At 42.6% G+C, this 21,842-nt stretch overlaps 1 protein-coding gene and 1 long non-coding RNA gene across 4 annotated transcripts in view; one reads left to right on the top strand and one right to left on the bottom strand.

Annotated features, from left to right (window-relative positions):
* The window catches only part of zgc:172282 (leucine-rich repeat and fibronectin type III domain-containing protein 1-like protein), a 154,214-nt gene that overhangs the window by 5,550 nt on the left and 126,822 nt on the right, over window positions 1-21,842 (bottom strand). For 2 of the 3 annotated variants that reach the window (XM_061827707.1, XM_061827708.1), the window contains exons 9-10: window positions 11,619-12,250; window positions 418-1,414 (exon numbers count right to left, since the gene is read on the bottom strand). In XM_061827707.1, the coding sequence (XP_061683691.1) occupies window positions 1,407-1,414; window positions 11,619-12,250 (640 nt within the window). In that variant the 3' untranslated portion in view covers window positions 418-1,406. Of the gene's footprint in view, window positions 1-417; window positions 1,415-10,751; window positions 12,251-21,842 lie in introns of those variants that run through there. The other variant, XM_061827705.1, reaches the window with a different exon arrangement.
* Window positions 1-21,842, top strand: part of LOC133504956 (uncharacterized) — a 179,747-nt gene that overhangs the window by 46,994 nt on the left and 110,911 nt on the right. The gene's annotated exons all lie outside the window — the stretch shown is intronic.

Raw genomic sequence — 21,842 nt, 5'->3', positions numbered from 1 at the left:
TTTCAGAACAAGACATCTGATGGGCAAGACGTGTGGAGATAGAGCAAGGGAGGAGACTCTGAAAGCCACGTGAGTTCGACACCAAAACAGCCAAATAAGAGGGTGTGACGCGTTTCTTGTTGCCGTTCAGGTATCGTCAGGCAAGCGTAGTAACACAACAGTTCGCTTCGCACGAGTGACTCTAATTGACAGCAATTAGACGGCATTTAACCAGCACCGATCCAATCACGGTAGCAGGACACAAAGGCCAACGCTGGCATGCCCTGGAGCGGGAGCCACAGATGGTGTCAGGCCGTGGTGACAGTCAGTTGGGTGAGTGGATGTAAGACTAATTAAGAAGCTTCGGTGTTTGGGTGACAACTTTTCAACTGGCTGCTTGTTAGCTTGGGATAATGGGCTAATTTGAATACTACTCACCTGGTTTAAAGGGGATCCAGAAAGGTGCAACGGAGCGTTTGAGGTCCTTGCCGGTCCAATCCAGTGGAAATATTTAGACTGGCACAAAAGATGATCTGCTTGGTTTAGTCCATTTGAGTCTGTGCAAGGCTAGCGACAGAGCATTTTGAATACACGTCCAGTACCCAGACAAGGCTCATCTTTTTCCGAGAGTCAAATCATGACTCATCACATGAGAATTGTCCGGAACAAACCACTGGATGCAAAGCTTGTGTCAAAGTTCAAATCCGTTTCGCTTGACAAGGGTTATCTTCCTTTTACAAAGTTGCATTTTACCAAGTGATTATAGAAGGAATACATGTTGACTTTGCGTCTGACAGTGCTCCAAATGCTAGCTGAACTCTGGGTTCTGAGTGTACGAGCAGTTTTTACAGCCAAAACACCAGTGGTCAGCATTTACAGATCCTAGTCGAAGGAGATTCTAAAGTCAGCCAGTCTACGTTCATCATCCACTCGGTACTTGTCCAATGGGATAGGGGCTCATTTACAGTTAAATGCATTGTATGTCGTGACATATTTTATGCTTTTCGCTTTTTCTTTTTTTTTTTTTTTTTTTTTTTAAATCATCCAACTGTAGTCCGCAGCATCAACCTTTGACAGTCTTGTATTTTTTTTCTTAAAGAAGGAGATTGTGTTGTTCGTGAGTGTCGAATTTATTCCATTAACGCTCATCACGATGATCCGACAAACAGGGGGTGGGGTGGGGGGGTTGGGGTCTTTCAGGAACACCGTTGGCAAGCACTGACATGGTAATCCAATCCAGAAATGAGAACCGGGATAATGAGGGAAAAAAAGGTAAACCAGATGGCAACACAACAAAGGGTTACAGAAAGCAAGATAAACAGACAGGGGGGGGAGGTTTCTTCTTCTTAATTTTTTTTTTTTTTCTTGTTCTCCTCTGCGGTAATGTCATCTTTTCCGTTGAACCACTCGAATCAGTTTTAGAAACTTCAGGGTTCTAGAAAACAGAGAAGAAAATACAAGCATTAGAAGTGAATTTACAAACCAAATATGTGTTTTTAAGGTATAAGGACTGGAATCGATTGAATTCCCGAGGGAAACGCATGCCAAAGGGCAACTTGAAAAGAAATTGTTTGGACAAAGGGAAATGGGAAGCGAAGAATTTGGAACACAGCAACCGAGCAGCGGCACAGTTAGCTAAATCTACCAGAATTTGCGATATTTGGGATACATTATATATTAGAGCAACAGAGGAAGGGAGGGAGCGGAGTATCTTTGAGATGGATGAAGTCGTCCTCCTCTCTGGCAGGTTATTGCAACATAACTTATTTGTAATGTGCGCGTTTTGTCAGGAGGACATTCTTAACTGCATTTGTCAGAAGGAATATTTTCTACCGGCGTTACATAAACGCCGGTCCTTTTAGTCTCGGTTAAAGAATGAAGCAGCGCATTCGCAACGACCCGCCCGACTGTCTTCATCCATCGCGACCTCGGCACGAGCGCATCTATGCTGACTTGCGTGTCATCGGCTTCCCAGCAAGCGCCTCCATCTGACCGCTCCCATCCTTGCCTCCATCACTCTCGCAGGTGGGAGGGAGGGGGAAGATGGAGGGGGCGGGGGGCGCTGTACACAGATAACGTTAGGCAGTGTGTGTTGAAATAAAGTGGATGGAAAGGACAAATATGTTTTGCATTTAATGGGGAGGTGGGAGAGTACATAAAATAGGATTAAGTATTAAGTACAGTTGTGCTGCGAGGGAAAATCCACAATAGGTAGAAGGTTAAGAACCGCAAACAGGAGGAATTACACGTTAAAAAAAAATGTTGAAAGAGACGGTGAGAGAAAGACACAGGGAGACGTGTCAAGTTAACAAAGATCAAAAAAAAGGCAGCACGAGTTCAGCGTGTGACAGGAATAATTCACCTAGATATTAATTTATCTAGATATAATGACCCTCTCCTTGATTTTCACAGGCTTTGAGGCAACTGATACTAAGCACTAACAATCATATTATTATTATAATCATCTTATTAATATTTCTTTTTCAAGAGAAAACATCCCAATCCTAATTTTGGTGTAAAAAAAAAAAAAAAAGAGTATCCAGTAAGTATCTTCAAATTGAGTACAGAAGAAACAGCAATGAATTGCCTTACAAGACCAGGCAGTGCAGTTTAGCTCTGTAAAATTTGTCTTTGCATTATCCTTTATAAATGTGGGATGAATAACAGTTGCATATCATTTTTCTGTTTTTGTCACAATGCTGCAGACACGTTTGGCTTATGTTAACAAAATTGTGAGGTGGTGGACGCGCGGCTGAAAATCAACATTTTCCGCGGAACAATTACAATACAGTGTGATGAGCGCAAACATAATTTTCTGGACCCAAGCTTGTACCATGGTGCCTGGAAGTACGAGTTTAATTTGTTCTGTGATCCTAGATGTAATTCTAAACTCTTGAATCTCAAATCATCATTCCCCTCTGAAATGAATGCAACTGCAATTAATCCGTTTCAACTACCCTCCCCAACCCCCCAAAAATTTTCATTTGTTTTTTGAATAAAGACAAATTGCACTCTATAATACTACGCTTAATGAATACTAAGAGTGATAACCTAATTAGATAGAATGTAAAGCATTGAACATTTTGCGAATGATGATTTAATGCTGCATTCAATTCAGCTTATTCGACTTTCCAACTACTCACTAAGTTTGTCATAATAACCATTTTTCACATGATAAAGGATATACAGTATGCCTTTAATTATTCTATATCTGTGTATATGTTACTCCATCACGTGTTCGAATATCTGTCACTTATAAAACCGCAAATATTGATGTTAATCATTAGGATACCAGTGGTCTTTGTTGTTATTTGTTAGCATTAAGCTAAAAGGCCTGGTTTTAAATAAAAGTATGTTATTGGTTGAAATTCGAAATTTTATTATCTTTAATTTATGAGTAGTTTGAGCGTAAGTATCAACTGTGAGTGGCATAAACCAGCTTGAAGCTTTTTTTGATGAATTGTGGAATATTTGTCAAACTGCTTTTGAATTGAGTTGAATTGAACTCCCCGGCATCATTCAGTGCTTTTATCTCATGTTTGTCCTCGCAAGACAAAGAAAAAAAAAATGGCCGGATAATACCTTGTATCTTGAAAAATGATCTTGTCTGAAGGTGACTCTGCATTTATGTAACGAGCAGTCACACTCCAAGAAGAATTTACAGATTTACATTTTCAATCAGCTACAGCGTGTGATACGATTTACCAAGACGACGCAGCTATCACCAACATGTTAACGCACCCTGTTGTGGAAACAAGCCACAACTAGAGAGCTGAAGTGAACTGCTTTTTGTCTTTTTTTAACTTGCTGTGTGATACCTCAAAACCTGATCACATCATATGGCGGTTTGCAAAAGGGTAGGATAGAAACTTTTGGGTCGGATGGAGGCTACAGTCTACAATCACTGGATGAGACTCAAGGGATGCTAAAAATCACGTCAATCATTACTCTTTGGAGCCATCTCATTGTGAGGCCGGAAGACAGTCAGATCTTAAAATTTCTCCACTCGACAGTACGAGGCTGTCCTTCATCTGCCGGTGGAAGCATTGGAGACATGGAGAAAGAGAGAAGGAATCAGCGGCAGTGGCAACAAGCTAGGAAACAGCGAAAAATCCAGAGAGAGGCAAATCAAGAGTAAGTGACAGGAGGGGAATGGAAAACACAGCAGGCGGCGCAAGTAGGGAGATGCGTTCAGACACACGGATGGCAAACAAGAATGAAGCCAAGCGTGAGGGTTGACGTAGAAAGGAGTGATGGTATTTTTTAGGGCACAGAGGAGAGAGAGGTTACAAGGTCACGGGTGGGCCTTGGGGATATAACACACGCTGCTTTTCACAAATAACTCACACACATCCTTGAAAATTATGAACTATTTTCCTATCTCGGCTAACCTTGCGAGAGTGCGCACGGTTGCCCTTGCTTAAGGCGGTTAAACCTCGCACATTACCTCTCCGAAATGCATTCACAGACCTGCAGGGTTTTGGTGGCTGACCCTGAGTTTTTGTGCGCACACAGATTTCCACTCCACTTATGAGAACATTACATTGACTTCCCGCGGGGAACCTTTAACCCTTTAAACATGAGGGATTACACACAGCAAGCTGTTCATTGTCCCCAGTTGGAGCTTGTGTGAATGGATTGCAGGCCTGGTATTAAACACATTCAACACATATTATGAACAGATGTTCCATTTGGTTCACTGATCTTCAACGCAAAGCAATTAACTCAATTAATCATCCGTCAAGCTTTTGCTGTGGTCTGTGGTTCACACTATACCTTCTCCTTTTCCTTTCGGCTTGTCCCGTTAGGGGTCGCCACAGCGTGTCATCTTTTTCCATCTAAGTCTATCTCCTGCATCTTCCCCTCTAACACCCACAGTCCTCATGTCCTCCTTCACAGCCTCTATCAACCTTTTCTTTGGTCTTCCTCGCATGCAGTACCACAGTTGCTCTCTTGCTACTCTGTCATAGGTTTTCTCTAGGTCTACAAGGACACACTGTAGCTCCTTCTGACCTTCTCTGTACTTTTCCACAAGCATCCTCAATGCAAATAATATCTGTGGTACTCTTTCTCGGCATGAAACAATACTGTTGCCCGCAGATACTTACTTCTGTCCTGAGTCTAGCCTCCAGTACTCTTTCCCATAACTTCCTTATTCAGGCTAGAAATTGTGAAGTATGTTACACTCTACATGTTAGTTTTTCCATGTATTTGTGAGTTAGTCAGGTAATTTGCATGGAATTTGATGAAAAATAGTGCTACTAAAGTGATTTGAGCTCTTGATAATAATCACAATGAGGCTGACTGAACCTGAGGGGGAAGAAAAAACTTGCGTTTCAGCTGCACTCCACACCAAAACAAAGTAAAATACCACAATGTGTCTCTTCTCCCAAGTTGGGTATCATTTCTGACAACTGAGGGCCTTTAATGGGGGTCTCTCTTTGTATCTGTCACAAGCTGTGTTCTTTAGCCACTCCGACTCTGCAGCTCCCTCTGATCAGATCAACGGTTCTCGTCTCTGCAATGCAGCAAGCGGTGAAATATGTCACAGGCCCATCTTACACCCCGGGAAAACTAAATTTTTCTCTCCAGACACATTTGAGGATCACTCCTTCAACACAATTTGCCCTAGAAGTGCCACACAGCGAATGCGGAAGCGAATCTAAGCAAGGAAGGCAAAAGGACACCTGTCACATGTTTGATTCGCGGAGAGTGCCCAAATTATTGTTGCAGTTGTCTGTAGCCTGCGTATGGCTTGCTTGATGTTCGTTTGACTGACAATCTTCAGTCAGTTTGGGTTAGCAGAGAGTTAAGGCAATTTGAAAAAAATACTACAGTTGTTTTAGCACCGCAATGCTCATTTACTGTAATGTATTGTTTTTCATACTTTTTGGATGAAATTCTAGCCTCATCAAGCCGCGATCTCCAGCTCTCACTGGAGCTATTCGCAGCTGAGTGTGAAGCGGCTGGGACGTGAAACAGCACCTCCAAATCCGAGACTATGGTCCTCAGTCGGAAAAGGGTGACGTGCCCCCTCCAGGTCGGGGATGAGATGCCTCCCCAAGTGGAGGAGTTCAAGTATCTTGGGGTCTTGTTCACAAATGAGGGAAGAATAGATGCATCGGTGCAGTGTCTGCAGTGATGCGGACTTTGTATCGGTCCGTTGTGTTAAAGAGGGAGCTAAGTCGAAAGGTGAAGCTCTCAATTTACCGGTTGATGTATGTTCCTACCCTCACCTATGGGCATGAGCTGTGGGTTGTGACCGAAAGAACATGATCCCGGATACAAGCGGCCGAAATGACTATCCTCCGCAGGGTGTCCGGGCTCTCCCTTAGAGATAGGGTGAGAAGCTCGGTCATCCAGGAGGGGCTCAGTGTCGAGCCGCTACGCCTCCGCATTGAGAGGAGCCAGATGAGGTGGCTGGGGCATCTGATTGGGATGCCTCCTGGACGTCTCCCCGGTGAGGTATTCCGGGCACGACCCAGGACACACTGGAGAGACTATGTCTCTCGGCTAGCTTGGGAACGCCTCGGGATGCCTCCGGAAGAGCTGGAAGAAGTGGCTGGGGAAAAGGGAAGTCTGGGTATCCCTGGTTCAGCTACTTCCCCCATGACCCGACCCAGAAAAGCGCTAGATAATGTATGGATGGATTCTAGCCTGTTGTAGTTGCGATTAATACCCAAACGCGTTTCTCCTTTAGCAGGCCAATTTGGCTACAGACTTCTCAAAACACAGAGGTACTTGTGCAGGCATCCTCGAACACGGTTTAAAAGGTGAAAAGGATAACGACGAGCTTTAATTTGCCATCCAATTAATCTTCCCAATATGCTTGCGGATTCTCTTACAATACAACCCTCGACTGTATGACTCAATTGAAGGGGTGTCGAGGTCAATTAACTGTTATAATTGTTTCACCTATCCGCAGAGTTCGTGAAGGTCAAAACTTTCCCTGAACTCGATGACTAAGCCAGTGCGTTATCTCCCCTCCCCAGTGTTACTATCTTAGGCTCAATGACACCTCATTTCAACCCACTCAAAGAGGCTAATTGAATGACCAGACACTGATAACATATTTCAACTTTAGCTGTTTCAGCCCCGTGTGTGAAATGCTGTCTCCGTTTATTCGTCCTAATTTCCTCAGTAGATTGCAGTTCGAGTGGAAGTCGACTGGAGCGAGTTTAGTTTTGTGAAAATCTGCTCTCGTGGATTTCTCTAATTACAGCACTATTGAGAATTATAAAGAGCGTTTTTGTGCGGGGGTGCTGAGGGTGTGGATCCAGGGAGCAAGCCAGTCATCAACAAATTTTATTAGCCTAAGAATAGCCTTTTCTTCCCATGATTAGGTTGCTTAATGGAACATTATTACTCCTGCACAGCGCTGTAGCCAAGAACAAATTTTAACCGTGGTCCAGAGGCGCAAAGGGTTCTGTTTATATATCCCTATGCCTTTGAATCCGACAAATTCGTATGTGTTCTGTGATCCTAGCCCGGTGTGCGCACATCGGTAGAAAATGCATGCCATGTACAAGGTTTGAGCTTCCACAAAACTACTCCAATTGTTAAAATGTATGCTTGAGTTATGTTTTATTTGAAAACAAATTTAATTTGTTACTCTGATTTAAAAAAAAAAAACTCATTCTGCCTGTCTTTTTTTTTTTTTTACTTATTTACAATTATTATTGTTAATTGTCAGAGTTATATACAATGTAATGATTGTATTATCAAGGACATTTTGTCTAATGCAGCTGCTGCTGTTTCATTATAGCTTGTGAGCATTTTTCCCAGACGTATTTCTGTGGCTGAATTTAATTGACATCCCGTTCATAGTCTGTAAGATATGAAATAATGTCGGTCCATTGTCAGCGCCGCTAGGAAGGTTTTATATAAGGTTTAAAAATCTGTTTATAGGAGTTGTTGAGGTCACAGACTGATGTTAGAATAGAAGGCCTGGCTCTTGGTTTCTAATTCATCCAAAAGGTTGAGGTCAGTTAAAGTCATCCAAATAAAGTCTCATCCATGTCTTTATGGACCTTGCTTTGTGCACTGGTTGAGTCATGCTGGAACAGAAAGTGGGCATCCCAAAATTTCACCCACAAACTTGGGAGCAATGTAATTCTCCAAAATTTCTCTATGATAAACATCGAGGCGGCACGGTGAGGCAGCTGTAGAGTGTTGGCCTCACAGTTCTGCGGACTGGGGTTCAAATCGCGGCCCCGCCTGTGTGGGTTTTGCATGTTCTCCCCGTGGCTGCGTGGGTTTTCTCCGGGCACTCCGGTTTCCTGCCACATCCCAAAAAGCATTAATTGGAAACTCTAAATTGCCCCTAGGTGTGATTGTGGGTGCAAATGTTGTCTGTCTCCATGTGCCCTGCGATTGGCTGGCAACCAGTTCAGGGTGTACCCTGCCTTCTGCCCGATGACAGCTGGAATTAGCTCCAGCACTCCTGCAACCCTTGTGAGGATAAGAAGCTCAGAAAATTGTTGGATGGATGGATGGATGGATGGATAAAGCATTCCGATTTCCTTTTACTGGAACTCAGGAGCCAAGCCCTTGAAAGAACCCCTACAACATCATCAGCCCCTCCACAGCACTTTGCACGATTCAGTGTGACAAACACCATTCGCCTGTCAAGTGCCAACCCCAGACTTGTCCGTCTGATTTCCAGATGGAGAAAAGTGATGAGTGACCCCGGGGGAAGGCTCCAGAGTCCAGTCGTTGCGTGCTTTAACATCACTGCGTCCGACGCTTTGCATTGCACTTGGTGATGTTTGACTTGGATGCAGCTGTTCAGCCATGGAAACCCGTTGCAAGGAGCCCACTCTGCGCTGTTGTTAAGGTCAAATAAAGGCTCGATGAAGTCTGGAGAGCTGTCGCGATTGCAGAAATTTGCTGACCTTCTCAATTTAGGTGACCTCCCACTTTGTGTGCTGTCATTTCCAATCACTTCCACTGCGTTATAATGCCGCTGACAGTTGACTGCAATATTTAAAGGAGGGAGAATGCTTGTTTTCGCTAGCATTATCAGCTGGCTTTGTGAGCCGGGATGCCTATGCGCTTCCATTTCCATTTTGCAAGCTGCTTATCCTCATGAGCCAGCCTAACCTAGTTTTAGAGACAAGAACTTATTATAATTACTTTACATATTTGTTTTTGAAATGGCCACACTAGACATGTTTGGATGCAGTTTCCCGTAATATGCACAATGTGAATTTAAGTAAAATGCTGTTGATGGTCTAAAAGTGGATTGGTTGTCCACTATTAAGTAAAATGCTTAATTTTCTCCTATATTCGTAATGGTTCTTGAACCAAGCAAAATTTAGTTTTTTTCCTCATAGTTAATGATTCCGATAGGCGAGTACTCGATTAGCATTCGCAGCATTTCGTGATCCAAATTCTGAATCGTGACAGGCCTCAGAAATAAAGTAAGAAAAGAAAGTCACAGCATAGCATTTTCATCGAATAATTGAAAATGTGCTATCGATTGTTTTTGAAGGGGCAATAAATGGAGCCCCCACCGCCACTTGATTATAAAGGCAAAAATTTCCATCAGCCCTCAAGTTTATCTTATAAAGGTTCAATGCATTTCTCAAATTTGTTTTTGTAAATAAATACCAATTTTAAAATATATTTAAATATAATATACAAATGCAGTGCACAATATACGCATAACCATCAAATGTTGTAAATTATTAAATTATTAAAATGACATGAAAGGGCTTGAAAGTCAGGTTGTGGGATTTGTGACTTGACTCAGGACTTAAGGGCAAATACTTGAGATTTGTGACTTGCAAAGCAATGACTTGACTCCCACATGACATTTTTGCCGTCTATCATCAAACACAGAGCTAACACACACCCTGGACATGGCTTTCTCGACCAGGTCCTGCATGTTCGCGAATAATCTAAACCCAAATTTTCCAACATTCAGGACTCAATGCGATGGAATTCTCCAATTTAAGTGGATTGGAACGCACAACTTATTGTAGTTTTTGAAAAGAACATTTTATTTTGTCACTTATTGACTGCCAGTTATCCTCTATATACTTTATTCAAGTGCCACATGAGGAAACGGGAGTTCAAAAGAACTGAATGGCAGCCTCCGGCTTGATAGATGCGATGGTTCCGAAGCTGGATTTGAACCAATATCACTGGAGAAAATTGCTTCATGACTATTCCGAACATTAGCCTTTAGTCTTCTGTACACCCTGGAACATTTTATTTTTGATAGAACGCAACAATAATTACAATCCTTTCGTGTGAGTACGGCAGGCTTGAATCGAAACTCCCGGCCAAGGCTTTTATTTCACATGACTCACAGCCACAAATGGCGCCTTTCTGCTCCTCTTTTATCAGCACATACTGTACTGCATTTTAGTTATCATCAGTTGATTTCTAAATCACAGTTTTCCTTTTGTTGTTGTTGTTGTCGTTGCAAGGCTTCCCCCACCCCTCCCCCAAAAAACCAAGGCAACGTTTCTATACTGCTTAAAACCCACCACCGCCATAATCGACTGTGATTTTCACTCGTAGGCTAATTCCTTCTCACGCGCAGTACTTTGTGTGGTGTATTCCCAGTCGGTTAGCTTGATTCTGCTCCTATTATACTTTGTTCCTCAGGGGTGGTGTACTTAGAGTTGTGAAGATGCAAAGGCAAATATGATGGCGTTATACAGAAATAACTCAAGGGAGAAAAAACCTAAAGTGCGAGTCAAAACTGTTGTTAAAAAAAAAAAAAAAAAAGCTCGCACTGAGAGGCTGAACTTTCAACAGTGTGTGTCGAATTATTTGATAAGTACAAATACTTTGTTACTGTCCTAAAGTAGATTTTTTCCAGCTCAAGTTTAGAAGTTTTAGATTTGGTCCTTGCATCTAAAAAATGACTACGTTGTCAAAATAGACGTGCTACTTTTTTCAAAATTTTGCAGGTGAAGATATGAAGGAAAAAAAAACCTTTTGTCATTCAAAAATTATTCATCTAATCTGAAAAAGCACTTTAAATTATTTTTTTGTGGACATTATTATTAGCAAATTTATCTCAACTTTTATATGTTGATTAGCTTTGCTAATGCAGGACCAATAATTTTGTGTGCAGTTTCGTTGTTGTTTTTGTGCTAAGTAACCAAACTGCGTATATTACGTAAATTACAATAACAATTCAACGTTACTTTTGTCCTTAAGTGTATTTCATTTCTTTCCTTTATTTTATTTCCTTTTATTTGTGTACACAGCTAACTACTTGCACGAGTGTGAGCTATTTTGCTGCCTCTATTTCATGGGTTGTATCCCTTGAAGATAAAATGCAAATGTCAAACATTATCCAGGACAAATTAACAATTTGACCAAAGTATTTACGTATGAAGTGTTTGTTCCCAAATATCTCCCAGCAACTCGTTTTCCCTCCTCCAAAATGTCCTTATTTTCCACACACACAAAGATGGCTTCTTTTGTTTATTCTCTTGCACACTCACCCTGCTTTTACCATTTTCTCGTTTTTGACTTTATGATCATTTCACCCTCTTGATGTTTTTCCCCCTCACCCTCCATCTCTCTACTGTAAAATTCTTCCTCATGTCTTATGTTCTTTCGCTTTTTAATTTTTTTTTAGCCCTATCTATGCCCCTTTTCTGTCGTCTCTCTACCTGCCAGTTCCTTGGGGGAGGTGAGCTCTTTGGCGCCAGATGGCGGTCTGTTTTTCATCTCAATGGCCACCCTGGAGCTGAAGCGGCCCTTACTGGGTGAGAGCAACTCGTCATTGGCCGCGGTGTCAGTCCGTGTCATGATGCTGCGCCCGCTGGCCTCCTCCACGACCAATGCGACGGTGTCGCTCGGTGACACGGCCCCAGATGGACCCACTGCTTCCTCGTCCTGACTCTCAGTCATTTTTGAAGCAGAGCGAGGCAGGACTTGGGCCTGACTCCCCTGCCCGTTGCTCTGCTGTCTTGGCACAGTTGTCGAGATGGCAGCTTTTCCATGGGCTGTCCCTTGGTGGCTGTAAACCTTGTATCTTATCATCAGGATAATAATAAAAACCAGAACGGAAGCCACTATAATCCCGCCGATGATGATGATCATCGTCCCTCCCAGGAAGTGACTGTGCAGTGCCTGACACTGGCTGAATTCCGTGTCTGTCGTGAATGACAAGCAACCCAGAGGACGCGTTGCAGTCAGCGAGGTGACGACATCCTCGAAGACGGCAAGGACGCACAGGTCGTAGCTTCTCCCGGGAGCGAGGTCACGAACCAGGAAGTCATTGGTGCTGGAGGGAATCATCCTGGAAATGCAGAGAGATCAGACAAAAAAAAAAAAATATATATATATATATGTAAGACATGAAACAGGGCAGTAGTATCAAGCTACAGCTAAAGCAAACAAAATCATCAAAGCTTTATTTGTAGTCTGGTTATCATCAAAGGTATGAATGACGTCTTGTCGCTTGCAACAACAACAAAAGTGAGCGTGTGTGGATTTTGTGTGGCAAACTTAAGATCGCACTCAAATGAAATGTTTAAATTACATTTCTCTCACACAGTGTATGTAATATATATTCATGAAATGATTACTTTTATGGATAAAAGTCTTGGGCACAGCATCACCTAATCCAGGGTACCTTTGCAAGAGGACTTGAAAGGAGGCACACTCGGGTGAGGGGGGAAAAAAAAAATCTGATCTTGGTCAGCTAATTTCATCTGTGTTGAAAGCAAACCATATTGCTTTAGCTTTCATAGAAAGGAAATGATGAGGAGACCGGACAACTCCAGGATATTGCAAATCGGTGTTCTTCGGTCAATGTTCTAAAGACCCTAAATCATTTTCGCGTCATTTTAGTGGGAGGCCATTTTTTTCTGTCGTGCCCCAACGCACAAAGGAAGATATCTTCTTCTTCTTTTCCTTTCGGCTTGTCACGATTCGGAGTCGCCACAGCATGTCATCTTTTTCCATCCAAGTTTATCTCGTGCACCTTCCTCACGAACACCCACAGTCTTCATGTCCTCCCTCACAACATCCATCAACCTTCTCTTTGGTCTTCCTCTCGCTCTTTTGCCTGGCAGCTCCATCCTTACCATCCTCCTACCAATGTCCTCACTCTCTCGCCTCTGAACATGTCATCGAAGTCTGCTCTCTCTAACCTTGTCTCCAAAACATCCAACTTTGGCTGTCCCTCTAATGAGGTCATTTCTAATCCTATCCAACCTGTTCACACTGAGCGAGAACCTCAGCATCTTCATTTCTGCTACCTCCAATTCTGCTTCCTGTTGTTTCTTCAGTGCCACCGTCTCTAATCCATACATCGTGGCTGGCCTCTCACTACGCTTTTATAGACTTTGCCCTTCATCCTAGCAGAGACTCTATCACATAACACACCAGACACCTTCCAGTTGTTCCAACCTGCTTGGACCAGTTTCTTCACTTCCTTACCACACTCTCTATTGCTCTGTGTTGTAGACCCCAAGTATTTGAAGTCATCCACCCTCGCCATCTCTTCTCCCTGTAGCCTCACACTTCCCCCTCCGCCCCTCTCATTCACGTACATATATTCTGCTTTACTTCGGCTAATCTTCCTTCCTCTCCTTTCCAGTGTGTACCTCATCTTTCCGATTGTTCCTCCGCCTGCTCCCTGCTTTCACTGCAGATCGCAATATCATCTGCGAACATCATAGTCCAAGGGGAGTCCTTTCTAACCTCATTTGTCAGCCTATCCGTTACTACCGCAAACAGGAAGGGGCTCAGAGCGGATCCCTGATGCAGTCCCACCTCCACCTTAAATTCTTCTGACACACTTACAGCACATCTCACCGCTGTTCCGCTCCCCTCATACATGTCCTGTACGATTCTAACATATTTCTCCGCCACACCGGACTTGCGCATGCAGAACCAGAGTTCCTCTCTTGATACTCTGTCATAGGCTTTTTCTAGGTCTACAAAGACACAATGTCGCTCCTTCCGACCTTCTCTGTACTCATCCACAAGCATCCTCAAGGCAAATAAGGCAGCTGTAGTACTCTTTCTAGGCATGAATCCATACTGTTGCTCGCACATACTTACTTCTGACCCGAGTCTAGCCTCCACTACTCTTTCCCATAACTTGTGTGGCTCATCATCTTAATTCCTCTGTAAAAAGGAAATATATGACCGTGGCAAATTACAATCTTATTGCCCTCTACTATACTTTCTTCCACCGAGAAAGGTGGAATACCTGCCAACAAATGCTCCTTCCCTTTAATTCCGTCAACGTAAGAATATGGTACAAATCAGTTCCAGTACCGTATATTTACTTGAATTGCTTTCCCGTGTCCTGTGTATATATGTGTTTACAAGAATGCCATTATTCAATCGTAAAGTCGAGTCGTTATCTCGGGCACGTACAGGGCCCGGGGCGTCTAATACATTCATTATTATGGCATACATATAGCGTATTCCCTTCTCAGCCAGGCTTCAGGAAGAAAGTCCATTTCATTAGCATTGCATGCACAAAATCGTCTCTGTTTATTAGCGCCGGTCTAGCCCAAGAAAAAGACATAACGACTGGTATTTTGAAAGCCTTACACACGTTTTAGTGTCCACTCGTGTGTGTAAATTGAAGTTGAGCGGGCATTTCCAGCTGCAACGGCGTGTTGGTCTGAGCCTCTCGCCACCCCAACACGCTTCCTTGGGCAGAGTTATGTCAAGCATGTCTAATGTTGACATAAAGAGACTGCCGTGTGTCATATGGCCAGCGAAAATGGGTCCCCTTTATCGCCACAACATACGGTTTTATACGTAATGGTGGGTAAAAGAGGAGGTTTTACAGATCTATTTTCAAATCATTCTGCGTTAAGCCACCTCAAATCAGATTAAACTGCTTCTTCTTCTTTGTTTTTTTTTTTAAATCCATTTCCTTCTGTACTCTTGCCCCAAAGATATTATCCCATGCTATGACTGTGGGGAAATTAAGAAAGACTTGGTTAAACAAGGAATACGTTCTTCAAAACAGTTTTGCCCTTTTGGCCTCCTTGTTTCCGCTTGTCTTTTTGTTTTCTACAACTATAACTAGATGTCAGATATGCTAATGCGACTGCTCTGCCTCTAAATTACTTCCCCCTCTCCATTACATCAGGAAAAAAAAGAAGTCTCTGTGGGCATTCTTCCCTATAAATGTACTTCTCCCACCGTAATGTAAATGATTTTAAGCAAAGTGAGAAACAACTTCCGTTTTTTTGACACTCGGCTCTTCTCAGCTTTGCGGAAAGACAAACTAAATTATTGTTTACTGGGAGGGATACCTCGGGGAAATCAGTCAGGGAATTGTCTTGGCAGCGTTCATGAAATCCGTAAAGTGCGAGCGAGGTTCGAATCGATTCCTTGCAGCCCAACGCGTTGCGCGCATAATCACAAAACCAATTTCTGCGATAGATCAATGTATTTTCAAAGTGCTGAACTTTTTTTTTTTTTTTTTTTTAGAATATTTACAGATGTCACCTTACTAAAAGGTAGAGGTGGGAACGTGGCGGTGATATACAGTATTGCATAATATTATGGGAAGCTTCGAGGGCTTTTCCTGCCTTTGATCAACCTGATTTAATAATTTGATCGGATTTCCTCATAATGAATTAGCCAGTTGTATGGCATCCATCCATCCACTTTGTTAGCTGCTTATCCTCACGAGGGTCGCCGGAGTGCTGGAGCCTATCCCAGCTGTCAGCAAGCAGGAGCCCGTTTGTCTCCACGTGCCCTGCGATTGGCTGGCTACCAGTTCAGGGTGTACCCTGCCTCCTGCCCATTGACAGCTGGGATAGGCTCCAGCACTCCCCGCGCCCCCCGTGAGGATAAGCGCCAAAGAAAATGGATGGATGGATATCATAAACTTGTGAAAAAGCTCAAAGCTCTCCACATCAATCTCAAAGCACCTACAGTAATTCTGAATTACAATACCCGCAATTTGTAGTCAGAATCTGTTGAGGATCCTGTATCCTGCATATCCATCCATCCATTTTTTGGCCGCTTATCCTAATAAGTGTCACAGGAGAGCAGGAGCCTATCTGAGCTGTCCACAGGCAGGAGGTAGGGTACACCCTGAAGTGGTCGCCAGCCGATCGCAGGGCACATGGAGACAGACAACAGCCGCACTCACAATCACACCTAGGGGCAATTTAGAGTGTCCAATCAATGTTGGATGTTTTTGGGGCGTGGGAGGAAACCGGAGTGCCCGGAGGAAACCCACGCAGGCACGGGGAAGACCTCCAAACTCCACACAGGTGGGGCCGGGATCAAACCCGGGTCCTCAGAACTGTGAATCCAATGCTTTACTAGCTGCCTAACCGTGCCGCCGTTGTGTGGGATGTTAATGTTAAATAAATACATGTGAGTTAATATCCTCGGGCAATAAATTCAAAATGCATTTACAATCTATTGTAAACAAAAGAAATGAAATGTAAAAAACTGATTACTGATCATATTTAATTAAAAAAATAACGTTAACTACATCTGGCAGTCTGCATAATTCCCCAAACCAGGTACACCCCTCACAAAACTATAGACTTTTTGTAAAATGAACACCGAATATGTGTAGTGCAGATAAACAGATAAAGGTACAACTCCAAGTTACCTCGATTGTCATGAACTCAACGTGATGTCCCTGACTTGCAACAGCCGTTCACAGAGTTAATTTCCATAGTATGTTCTTTTTTTAATTGTTACATAACATTGTGAAGTGAGTGTGTTTCTACTGGGATTTAAGCAGCACACCATTTAGTGAATTCATTCCCAGACATACAGCTAGCTGCACAACACCACCGTTAATGTACACCTAATGGTATGTACCATTAGATACAGTTCTAATGTGTAATGTTTGATACATTTCCAATGATTAAATATTTATAAATATGTATAATGAATTAGGAGTCCTGCATCAGCATAAGTGTGTCTTCAGAAAGGACAAAGTCTGCTAAGCCAAGCAGAAAAACTTGGGTGAACCCATTTAACACTGCAATCATACAGGATGGTGACTCAGTTAATGGGTTCAAATCATGATACATACACACATACATGAACACACAATTTATTGATGCATTCCCTCTTTTCTTGTAATTTAGCGACACAATATACACCTCGGTTCTCGACCACAATCTGTTCCAGAAGGCGGTTCGAGAAGTGATTTGTTTGAAATCCGAATCGATATTTCCCATTACAATTAATGGAAAAAAAATAATGCGTTCCTAGCCCCCCCAAAAAAGGCTTTTAAAGCATTTTTTTTACCTTTTCCTGATAATAAATTGCATAGTAGAAATGCATGTATAGTTTAAATACTTTATGTAATGAAATAATTTAAGAAATATATTTATTTTTTGCACTAGTGGTAGAGTAGGCTAGGCTGGGAGTGCACCACCGTATCTGTAGCGACTCGAACCCTCAGCCTTGTAAACTTTTTTTTAGCCCTAACAAAAGTGCAGAATAACTTTAAACGAGCAATAATGAAGGGGTAAAAAAGCAAAGAAAATTTGTTTTTTATTTTTACATAAAGTAACAGCTCGTAACTCGAGTTAACAAAATCTTCGAAACAAAACAAAAATGCAAAATGCAAAACTATCAACTATCAAATGTCTTCTGTGGGGGTGACTCGTCTCCTGGAAGTTCTTTTCTTTTCCCAAAGAACTCATCTCGTGTCACTTCTTCGGAGTCATGATTGGGGGATAATAGTCCTCAGCTGGAAGAAAAAACAGTCAGTAAGCGTAGCTAGCGTACAGACGCTGCGCTATACACAATAACAAAGCACGTCGTGGGTGGGTCAGCTGGTCGGGCCACGTGCGTTATGTTATTTACGTCTTCTTTCGGGGGCGTTGGAGTACTGGATTTTCTTTCGAAATCAGAAGCAAAAAAATCTCAAATTTTTCGTTCGAACGCTGATTATAACTGAGTATTCACTGTATTGATAGAGTGAAGTTTTCTATTGTGCCCGACTGTCCTGAAAATGCTAATAGTTTAAAGTTTAACCCGATTCCACACCAATCATTTAGTTACACGTGTGCAAATGATGTTTTATAAATGTCAACATTCTTGTCACTCTCTGATGGCACCAACCACACAGCTTTAAAAATGCAGCGCGCCGTGTATGACGTGTACGTTAAACTCTGCATGCGTGTCACATGAAACCCAGCAAAGACGAGTGATGTGTGAACACAATCCTAAACATAACAATCCGAAAGATATGTGTGTTGTTAAAAATGTATCGTACGTTTTATGCAACAAAAATAGAGCTGGAGGGAAATGGATTGAAGAGGGGGGGGAAAAAAATCGTTGATCTTATTATATAGTCATTCTGAGTGAGTGACACTGCGTGTCTACTCATGGAAAGAATAAAAACTATCATGTGCCAACTTTGTCAGACTGTATGTGCATTACTATTGCAGTTAATCATAGAGGGGGAAAAAAGGCCATTTGGGAATTTATAAATGATGGCACGAAGAATTCACACAGCTGAGCAGATTATCACAGGCGGCCTTTTTAATAAAATGTCACTTAACATCATTAAATTCATCCAATTTATTATTCTATGTTTCAATAAAATATAGTCTACCCCTTCTCATTTGTAAGAATTTTCACTGCCTTCCATTTGTCTCAATTACTTCCACCCTTGAAGGCATTTTCTCAAAGACAATTTTTGTGTTGTAAATGAACAGCGAAATTATACAAAATGCCCTTTCGGTTCGTCGTCCGTGGATCGGTTTCACCTAATAACTTGTAAATGGGTTGGTGCATGTTTAATTTCATATTAGCGATGAACCGCGTGTAGAAAATGGTATTCCGGTACAGTAGTGTCTGTCTTGGAAAAACGAAATAATTACTTGGTAAAACCAATCTACTTTTATTTATTGAATTTCCTTTTGACCTTAAAGATTTCAGTGTATGACCGCTGATGTTTTCTGATGTTACAAATGGATAACAGGCTACAGCTTTCTTTGCTCTTTCCCTTTTCCCTCTGAAATTGCACGGCACGTTCGACAAGCCCCTTTCTGGGGTCTGTCAAATGTAAGACATTTCCCACCTGTTACCAACTGCTAAAAGGAACATACAAGTCGGGGGGTGGATTTCATTCCTTCACGTTTAAACCGCTGATCAGAAACCTTTTTGCTCACGGCTCGGTGGAGCATAACGTTTGTGCCGTCGTTAACGCTTCAATAATGACGCAGTAATGGCATATAGATCAGAAGGAGCTACATTGTGTATTTGTAGACTTAGAGAAAGCCTATGACAGAGTACCAAGAGAGGAACTGTGGTACTTCATGCGTGAAATATGTTAGAATAGTTCAGGACATGTATTAGGGCAGCAGAATAGTGGCAAGGTGTGCCGTAGGCGTAACAGAAGAATTTAAGGTGAAGGTGGGATTGCATCAGGGATGAGGTTAGACTGGAATCCCCTTGGACCATGATGTTCGCAGATGATATTGTGATCTGCTGTGAAAGCTGGAAGCAGACGGAGGAACAATTAGAAAGATGGAGGCACGCACTGGAAAGGAGAGGAATGAATATTAGCCGAAGTAAAACAGAATACGTGTGCGTGAATGAGAGGGACAGAGGGGGAAGAGTGAAGCAGATGGCGAGGGTTGACGACTTCAAATACTTGGGGTCAACAATAAAGAGCAATTGTGTGTGTGGTAAGGAAGTGAAGAAACGGGTCCAAGCGGGGTGGAACAGTTGGGGGAAGGTGTCTGGTGTTCTGTGTGACAGATGAGTCACCGCGAGGATGAAGGGCAAAGTTTATAAAACAGTGGTGAGGCCAGCCGTGATGTACGGATTAGAGATGGTGGCACTGAAGAGACAACAGGAAGCAGAAATGAAGATGTTGTTGAATCTCGCTTGGGGTGAAAAGGTTGGATAGGATAAGAAATGTGCTCATTAGAGGGACAGACAGCCAAAGTTGGATGTTTTCGAGACAAGGTTCGAGAGAGCAGACTTCGATGGTTTGGACAGGTCCAGAGGCGAGACAGTGAGTATATTGGTAGAAGGGTGCTGAGGATGGAGCTGCCAGGCACAAAAGCGAGAGGAAGACCAAAGAAAAGGTTGATGGATGTTGTGAGGGAAGACATGAGGACAGGGGGTGTTAGAGAGGAAGGTGCACGAGATAGTGGCGACCCCGAACGGGACAAGCTGAAAGGAAAAGAAGACGACTAGCATGTACTTATTTAAGTATGCTATCAAAGTAGTAACTTATCTTGCTCTTTCAAGTACATATGATGCAGCTGTACACAAAATTATGCCATCCAGAAGAAAAGTAAGATTCATCCACTCGGAATCAGAAAATGAGCAAGACGGGCCGGAATCACAGGTGTGCAACCCGCGGTGACTTCATTAGATAGCAAATGAAAGTTACACACTGCAGTTTATAATATCGTACAAAATCCTTGTAGGAAATTTAGCGGTTTGTCTGAGTGCGGGGTCGCAAACGACATTTCAAAGACGCTAATCTGCTATCAGCGGCTTCCCTCTAATAGTGCGTCGTTTTTGCCTTGCGAGAAGAGCGGCGGGTTCGTTAAGACACCCTCGTTACAACCCGACATCACAAGGCGGGTGGTGGAGGGTATGGGGGGTGGACTACTGCCAAATCTTGCGTGTGCCTGTTCGAGTGGAGAGAGGGGCTGACATTTCCCTTCTGACTGCATGTTAATGCACATTCTCAGCTATGTGCGTGCACGAGACTGACCTTTTCAAGCGATCTGCATCCAGTTAGGTTGCTTGATGGGAGGAAGCTTTGTTAGTGGAAAACTGTCAATCAATCAGCTCTCGGGCACTCAAAATGCTGACACGCGCACGCACACACCAGATGTCATCCGGCTACATTCAGGGCCCCGAGTTGTGACTGTTGATCTAAGCAGAACGTCGAGTGAATATTTATGTTAATGCTCCCTGGCTGTTTTTTTTTTTTTTTTTAAATATTAATGTGCCAATTATTCATCTGCTGCAACAAGGGCAAGACAGTAAAGGGCAAAAGTGCGATGCCAAAGTCCTTACAACAGACCGTTTTTGTCCATTCAACGTGCTTGCACCATTTTGGGCAAAATAATAATATCTCAAAACCGGAAGTCAGCGACCGGAGTAAAAGGACTTTTGTTTATCTAAATAATTAACAGCGAAATGGAAAAAAAAAAAAGAAACCAGTACAAATGCAGCAAGATTATTGTCGGGTCATTTGCACAATCTCGGAAGCGAAGCGAGTTTTAATTTAAATTCAGAAAATATTATTCCTGGAGTTAATAATTTAGTGTAGTCGTCTTGATTAGGGAGAATGTCCCCCTTCCTTCTGGGCCCGTTCCAAAGTCCTTCAAGGAAAGTCTCAGCACTCGGAAGCCATGAAGGGACATCTTTGGAAAGTTATTTAGGGCACAGTGAGCAAAACATCACGTTTGGTTGTTGAGAGTACTGTACATAAAACTGCATACAAAAAAAAAGAACGTGTGTGTGAGGATCGGGGGGAGGGATTGTTTGTTTTTGGTATTTTTATTTTCAAGTTTTTTCTGTTCCACTGTGTAATTTTTCTCTTGCAGTGTTTTCCCGTTGTGTTTGTTCTGTGTTTGTGTGCTTTTGGTTTTACATCCTTCCTGTGTTGGCAGTATTTAGCCATTCATGACCCATTTGCTCCAAATTTCCCACAATCTACAGAACCCCTAAAGGGACATTGAGGGGGGAAAAAAAAAAAACCTAACTGGGGGAACTAATTCCTGGATTGTCATTGTTAAATCAAAATGCAAACGGAAATGAATAAGGGTCTTTTATACGTACACATATGCAATGGACTAGTTACTCATTACAATGAGAAACTTACTCATTACAATGAGAAACCAGTTTTTTTTTTTCTCTCAATGTCCCGTTAGGGCACAAGTGTCAAACTCTGG

Source organism: Syngnathoides biaculeatus, chromosome 8, assembly GCF_019802595.1.
Source record: "Syngnathoides biaculeatus isolate LvHL_M chromosome 8, ASM1980259v1, whole genome shotgun sequence".
Classification (NCBI taxonomy): Eukaryota; Metazoa; Chordata; class Actinopteri; order Syngnathiformes; family Syngnathidae; genus Syngnathoides; species Syngnathoides biaculeatus.
This window is presented reverse-complemented; position numbering and strand designations above follow the sequence as displayed.